Source organism: Sorex araneus, chromosome 6 (genome assembly GCF_027595985.1).
Source record: "Sorex araneus isolate mSorAra2 chromosome 6, mSorAra2.pri, whole genome shotgun sequence".
Classification (NCBI taxonomy): Eukaryota; Metazoa; Chordata; class Mammalia; order Eulipotyphla; family Soricidae; genus Sorex; species Sorex araneus.
The window spans coordinates 145,344,327-145,351,974 of NC_073307.1; the positions used below are offsets into that span (position 1 = coordinate 145,344,327).

Below are 7,648 nucleotides of genomic sequence, written 5' to 3' on the forward strand. Positions count from 1 at the left end.
GGGTCCGGAATGGTCCAGCTGCTAGTTTTCCTGCACGTGGAGTGTCACCCTACATACTAAATATTAGGAGAGCAAGTGGTGAAAGATTTGTGAATCAAAGGCTTGTCTCAGGCAACACCCCCAAATGAATTCAGAATCAACCTGATATCCGGGATGTTTCTGGTGGCGCCTCGCCCCCACCCCACCCCCACCCGCCCCCAGCCGCGTTTCCGGGGTGTCTGACTCAGCGTCAAGAGCTGGAGCGTGCAGAGGGAGTGCAGAATTCCACAAACCTTTTGCAAAGAACGAGCGATCGATCACAAACGGGGTGGAAAGCACAGCAGGTAGAGGTAAGGCAAGCCCCTTCTGTGGGGGCTAGCCTGGGCACGCAGCTGCCAAGACACCTCCAGGGTTGAGCCTCGGAACAGGGGAAGTAAAGGGGGGGGGCGGTCCAAGAAGGCGCCCCTCTGACCCCCGCAGAGAGCAGATCTGGAGCGCTCAGGCCTTGGAGGAGGTCGCGGCCTGGGTCCCTCCCCTTTCCCCTCCCTCCCCCCCCACGCGGCCACCAGCAGGTACACCAGCCGGACCCCTGACGCAGTCCAGCGGCACCCTCCAAGGTCCCGGAAGGCCGCACGGGCGCGCACGACCACCGACCCCACCCTCCGTGGGAGGCCTGTGCCCCGCGGCGCCCCTGCGGGGAAAGTGCCGGGGATGGGGGCGTGTCCGGGCCACGGGACCCGACACGTCGCCCGCGCGTCCGCTGAACGTCAGCGCGCGTCGCCCCAGCGCTCCGCGGAGTAGAGCGACCCCCGCCCTTGCAGCCTGGGGCGCGCTCGGGCCTGGAGAAGGGGCGGGGGCGGTCTCCAGAACCCGCCCGCGCTTCCTCCTGCGGGAGGGACCCCGCGCTGCCTGCGCCGCCCCCCTGCTCCCCCCTGCAGCTGCGCCTCCACCCCGTCTGCGTCTTTCACGTGCGCCGCGGCCCGGTTGGGGGGCCTGTGTCCCCGAGCCGGCCTCCCCAGCAGTCCGGGGTGGGGGGGAGGCTGTGCCTGTGCTTGGATTCCCCGCACCCCAGCCTCTGCCCTCATTTTTTTTTTTGCGCCCTCCCCTCTCCTCCCCCCACCAGCCCCCCGGCGGCTGTCGGGAGCACCGAGGTGAGAGCGCTCGGGAGGAGTTCAGATAAGAGTTGGCGCGGCGAGACTGGTGGCTGGGCCTGGTGTCTGTGGCTCTCAACCCCCCCCCCCCCCCCGCCCCGGGTTCAGGAAGCGGCTTTGGTGCGGATCAAGTGCTCAGAGCAATCTCCGCGGCCTCTCCAGGGCTCCCCTGGGCGGGGCTTGGGGTCCTAGCCACTGTGCAGACTGGGACCCGGCTCAGGAAGCTGGAGCCCAAGGCTGAGTGCTGGGGAGGCGGGTGGGGTGGGGGCGTGGGGGGTGGGAGCGGCCTGGGGGAGGGGACGGGGGAGTGGGGAAGCCCGCAATCCTGACACTGTACCTCCCTGCAGTGGAGAGTCAAAAGGGGTCCCTGGAGCTGGGGGCGGTGGGGGTGCACTTTTTGATAGCTCTCTTCTCTACACCTCCCCGTCAGTCCCCCAGACCCCCTAAGAATCCCACCCTACCGGGATCGCGGGGGGCTTGGCAGCCTGCCTCGTGTGCTGGGGGAGCAGGGACCACTAAGTCAGTGATGGTTGGAGGGGTCGCTCGGGGTGGGAGATGTGTGCTGAAGGCAGATAAAGGACCAGACATGATGGCCTCTCGGTATGTGTATTGCAAACCAGGATGCCCCAAAGTAGAGAGAGAGAGTCAAGAAGGAAGTAAGAGGCAGGGGGTGGGGTCTGGTGGGGGTGGGGGGAGGGATACTGGGGACATTGGTGGTGGAAGATGCGCCCTGGTGGAGGGATGTGTATGTTCAGTCCTGCTGTGACTGAAACTCAATCATGAAAGCTTTGCAACTGTAGCTCACAGTGATTCAATTAAAAAAAAAATTAAAAGCAAACAAAAAGAACCCCATCCTACCTTCACAGCTCATCTCCTCTCTCCACCCACTCCTCCTACCCGGCTCCAGGATCTCTCTGCATTAAGTGAGATGAGAAAGAAGTTAAAGATGAGGAAACGGATATAGTAAAGGGGGGGCAGGGTTGGGGCTTTGGTTGTATAGGAGAGTGGTATAGCTGTATCTCCAGAACAGACTCAGCAACGCTGAAGACGTGACATTTAAGCTGCAGCCACTGAAGTTTGTAATGTCAAGGTGGCAGGTGGGGGGTGGGGGGGCGGGCTGGAAGTGGTGATTGGGGGACGGAGTATGGGCACACGGGTGAAGGGAAGTTGACGCTGGTGGTGGAATTGGTGTTGAAATATGATATGCCTCAAACTCAACTATTAGTAACTTCGTAAATTGTGTTCTTTAATTAAATAAAAATGATACTTTAAAAACGTTAAGGGCCAGAGAGATAGTGCAGCTGGCCAGGTGCTTGCCTTGCACATGGCTGACCTGGGTTTGATTTCTAGCACCGATATGGTCCCCTGAGCCACCAGGAATGATCCCTGAGTGCAGAGCCAGGACCAAGTCCTGAGCACCACCGGGTGTGCCGCCCCCCCCCCCCCAAAAAAAAACCAAACAAAAAATAATAAGATTAAAAAAAAAAAGTTAAAATTGAAGTCAGCAAATGGGGTAAAAGAAGCAAGGGGAGAGCCCATGGGTAAACAGAGCTTGCCTTGCGTACCCCACTTCCCTTGCGTACCCCACCCCCTTACAGACCTCTGATTCCTACACCTGGCACCACGCGTGGTTGCCCCAAGCACCACCAGCCATTCTAATGTGCAGAGTCAGCCGGAGTAGCCCCTGCACACCCAGCCTATGGCCAGACAGCAAAAAAGTGGGAAACTAACCCTGGGGTCCTCTAGACTGCAGGATGGAGGCGTTCCCCGAAGGAAAACCAGCTCCAGTGGCGACTTATTAGTCATCTCTGAGTAGGAGGGAGAGCCGGGGGCCGGCAGGAGAGCTTTAGCAGAAAGAATGTGTGGAAGCAGCTCCTGTGTGTTCAGAGCCAGGGCCAAGGATGCAGACAGTGCGGGGCGGGGGAGGGGGAGGGGAGGGGAAGAGGTGAGGGGAAGAGGGGGAAGAGAAGGTGGTGGTGGGGGAGCATGCGTGGATCTCCCGCGTGCCTGTGCATTTTGCTTCATCACTTTCCTCTTTTCACAGATGTCCGCCCTGCCTCAGAGGGAACCCGAGGCCCCTGCCCCCTGTCCAGGCACCCAGACCCTGGACGGTGGCAGCAGTGCTGTGGATGGGGCACACCCAGGAAGGCCCTCGGAGCCGCTGGCAGAGCTGTGCGGAGAGAGTGCTCCCTCTGCTGGAGTGAGTGCTCCCTCTGCCGCGTCCTCCTCCCCCGGCTCCCCACTGTCCTCCCGGGGAAGGACCATCAAGTGGTTCTGGGACTCGGCCGAGGAGGGCTACAGGACCTACCACATGGACGAGTACGACGAGGAGAAGAACCCTGGGGTGAGCGGAGCCCCCCCCACCTCCCCGCTGGGACCCGGGACTCGGCACTTGATTTAGGGTGCCCTCTCTGCACCGGGCAGGCCGCCCCCAGATTGCACTTGCCAGGTTGGCGGAGGCTGGAGGCCCCCCGTGTATTGCCGGGACGGAAAAGTGGCCCATGTGTAATGGATCTGGGGGTGGGGGCACCCCTGTGGTGGGTGCTCAGGGCTTATTCTTGGCTCTGCACTCAAGGATCGCTCCTGGCAGGCTGGGATGGGGTGCGCCCTATGGGGTGCTGGGGAATCAAGCCCAGGATGGCCTCAGGCAAGGCCAGTGCCCTCCCCGCTGTGCTATCTCGCTCGGACCCCACTTTGAAAGGGGGTTTAATCCCGCCCACACGGAGAGCCGTGCTGAGTGCCTAGCGGGGTGCTGTGGGGTGTCAGGCAGGCAGTCGGCTTTCAGTGCGTGGAGAAAGTGCATGGTCTGGGGTGGGGGGGTATGACCGGAGCTCTCAAAGGAGATGATACAGAGCCTCAGAAGAAGAGACCCCTTCTCGCTGGAGTTTTAGCGGGGGAGAGCCTTCCTGGAGGAAGCGGCATCTGAAGAGAGGTTTAGAAATGGGGAGACGGGATTGGTACACTGAGTCCAGGGCAGGACAGGATTGCAGTGAGCACCTGCTTGACGTTGCAGCTGTGCCTCCCGCCCCTACCCCGAGCATCTCTCCTTGGCACCCTCTGCCAGGCTCACCCCGCCTTTGTACCTCTGGTCTCCAGGGCGTCATTAACTTGGGCACCAGTGAGAACAAACTCTGCTTTGACCTGCTATCCAGACGGGTGAGTCCTGGGGCACCCCTGGGGGCGAGCGGGGGGCATCTTTAGCTCTGAGGGGTGGGCTTCTCCTGGTCTTGTCAGACCACAGAAGCCAGCGGCCCGCCTCAGCTGCCCCCGCCTGGGTGGGCGTCAGAAGGGGACAGTTGCCGAGTTGCCATGGAGACAACTTTCTGCCTTTCTGGGGTGGGGGCAGGTCACAGCCCTGACCCGGCTCCTTCATCTGACACATTCCCCCCTCTGCAGCCCCACCTGCCTCTGGTTCTCGGATCTGAGGAGAGCTGTCAGGGAGCAGGGGTGGGGTGGGGTTAGTATTTCACACACTTCCCCCGAGAGAGAGTCTCTGCTCTGTAGCTTTGGCTAATTTTTTTTTTTTTGTCACACCCGGCGATGCACAGGGGTTACTCCTGGCTCTGCACTCAGGAATTACTCCTGGCGGTGCTCAGGGGACCATATGGGATGCTGGGAATCGAACTCGGGTCAGCCGCAGGCAAGGCAAACGCCCTACCTGCTGTGCTATTGCTCCAGCCCCGCTTTGGCCCATTTTCAGAGTGTAAGTGTTTCTACTACAGCTGATTCCAAGCTTCCCTTAGCTCAGCAGCATGCCTGTGGCCCCCACACGGCCAGAAGGGGCCCGTGGAAGAACAGTCTGCTCCAGTGAGATCACAGCAAAAGGCTGTACTAGAAGCAGATGCAGGGATGCCTGGATATTTTCTCCTGACTTTCATTGAAATTTTTTTTTTATTTGGGGGCCACACCCAGCAATGCTCAGGGATTTCTCCTGGCTCCGCACTCAGGGATCACTCCTGGTGGTGCTCAGGGGACCATGTGGGATGCCAGGGCTCGAACCAGGTCAGCCATGTGCAAGGCAAGTGCCTTCCCTGTTGTACCACTGTACTGTTGCTCCGGGCTATTTCTTTAGTTTTAATAGTTCACTGAAGTTCTTTATTTTTTTGTTTGGGGACCACACCTGCTGGTGCTCAGGGCTTGCTCTGGCTTATGCCCAGGGATCACTCCTGGTGGGCTCAGGGGACCATAGGGAGTGCCAGGGATTGAACCCGGGTCGACTGTGTGCTGTGCAAGCAGCTTACCTGCTGTGTGATCTCTCTGGCCCATAGTTAGGTTCTTTATACATAGTTTATGGGAAAGACGAGTAAGGAGAGGCTGCTAAAATCTCAGGGCTGAGTGTAATAGAGACATTACTGGTGCCCGCTCGAATAAATTGTCGAACAACAGGATCACAGTGATACAGTGACAGTGATACATAGTTTATATCATTTAATTTTTTTTTTTTGTATTTGGGCTGGAGTGATGGCGCAGCGGGTAGGGCATTTATTTGCCTTGCACGTGGCCAACCCGGGTTCGATTTTCCGCCCCTCTCGGAAAGCAAGCTACCAAGAGTATCCCACCCACACGGCACAGCCTGGCAAACTCCCAGTGGCATATTCGATATGCCAAAAACAGTAACAACAAGTCTCACAATAGAGACATTACTGGTGCCCGCTCAAGCAAATCGGTGAGCAACGGGATTACAGTGATGACAGTGATGACAGTGACTTGGGCCATACCTGGCATATCCAGGGACACATGTTCCTGACTCTGTACTCATGGGTCACTCCTGGCAGGGATTGGGGGACCGTGAGGTGTTGGGGATCAACCCCAGATGGCCCATGTTCAAGGCGAGCGCCTTACTCACGATATTGTTTCTCCATCTGTATATTATTAAATTTTAAACTTTATATGTGTGTGTGTTTGGCGCTGTTTGTGCCATACCTGATGGCACCCAAGGACTATCTCTGACTTTATCCTCAGGAGTGACCCCTGAAAGTGCTTGGCGGCCACAGGTGATATTGGAGACTCCAGCTGGGGTCCCTGTGAGATGCAAGACAACCACAATAGCCCCTGAAACTCCCTCTCTGGCCCCTGATTTTTGAGCTTTTAAGCCGGCGGGCAAAATTCCCAACCATGTAATAGATTTCCCGAGCTGGTGTGAGCCCTCCCTTGCACCTCCTGGAAATATTTGATGGATGAGCCTCCGGAAGTCTGGCGAGAGCCGGGGGTGGCAGGGTGCGAGGTCTCACCTAAGGGAACTGGCTTCCAGGAACCAGAGCCATAGTACCGTGGGTCAGGCGCTTGTCTTGCAGGTGGCCGACCCGTGTTCGCTCCCCAGCACCCCCACTGGTCCCCTGAGTCCCCCTGAGTGACCCCTGGGGGCAGAAACAGGAGTAAACCCTGAGCAGCACTGGGTGTGCCCCCACCCCCCAAAAAAAGAAGGAACTGGTTTCCAGGGGGCAAAGAGCCAAGCCTCAGAGGGAGGTGGGCACGGGGAACAGACTCGAAAGGCCTCCCGGGTAGCCAGTGCCTCTTCCTTCCTCTAAGGATGCTCATCCTGTCCGCCAGGAGTGGCATGGGAGGGGCTGGAGACAGTGGGCACTTGCCGTGCCTCCCGCTGACCTCGATTTGAGTCCCTGGAGTCTCACAGGGTGCCCTGCCAGGGGTCACTCCTGAGCACCGCGGCACGCCTCAGAAATGATAATGAGCTTCAGTGCTCGTTTCGTGTGGGAGCACAGGATCTGGAGTCCACATGCCATGTTTGGTCTCAGCGCTGCCTCTTACTAGTGTTGTGAGCTTACCAGATCCCTCTCTTTGTGTGTGTATGTTGTGGGGGAACCTCAGTTTCCTCTTCTGCAAAATGGGCACGAGAGTGTCACCCTGTGTGCCCATCTGCCCGCTGTTGAGGAGCAGGCCAGACGCTGGATCTTAGAGGCCCTGGGTCAGTGGCGTGTGTGTGTGTGGGGGGGGGGGTGGGGTGGGCAGAGCCTGCCATCCCCACCGTCCCTATGGCTGTGGGGGTGCGTGCAGGCTCAGCCCGGCCCCGTCTCTGTCCCCAGCTGACCCAGAGCGACATGCTGCGGGTGGAGCCGGCCCTGCTGCAGTACCCCGACTGGCGGGGGCATCTCTTGTAAGTGCTGCCACGGGCCAGGTCCCCACCTTTGGGGTCGCCATAGAGGCGGGAGGGGGCTGTGAAACTTACTAGGTGGAGGTGGGGGTGCTGCTGAACCTCCCATAGAGCCCGGGGTAGCTCCCCACGACCGTGCAGGACCCGCTGTGCAGAGGGGCTGCTCCTCTCGTTCTTATTCTCCTCATCCTCCCCCTCCTCCTCCTCCTTCTCCTCTTCTTCCTTCTCCTTCTTCTCCTCCTTCTCCTCCTCCTTCTCCTCCTTCTTCTCCTCCTCCTCCTTCTTCTCCTCCTCCTCCTCCTTCTCCTCCTCTTTTTTCTCCTTCTCCTCTTTCACCTCCTTCTTCTCCTCCTCCTCCTTCTCCTCCTCCTCCTCCTCCTCCTTCTCCTCCTCCTCCTCCTCCTCCTTT

At 59.0% G+C, this 7,648-nt stretch overlaps 1 protein-coding gene across 2 annotated transcripts in view; it reads left to right on the forward strand.

Annotated features, from left to right (window-relative positions):
* Positions 1-228: 228 nt before the first annotated feature.
* Positions 229-7,648, forward strand: part of ACCS (1-aminocyclopropane-1-carboxylate synthase homolog (inactive)) — a 17,870-nt gene continuing 10,450 nt past the window's right edge. Inside the window, exons 1-4 of one of the 2 annotated variants that reach the window (XM_055142272.1) lie at positions 229-329; positions 3,175-3,474; positions 4,227-4,286; positions 7,172-7,242. In XM_055142272.1, the coding sequence (XP_054998247.1) occupies positions 3,175-3,474; positions 4,227-4,286; positions 7,172-7,242 (431 nt within the window). In that variant the 5' untranslated portion in view covers positions 229-329. Of the gene's footprint in view, positions 330-787; positions 1,131-3,174; positions 3,475-4,226; positions 4,287-7,171; positions 7,243-7,648 lie in introns of those variants that run through there. The other variant, XM_055142273.1, reaches the window with a different exon arrangement.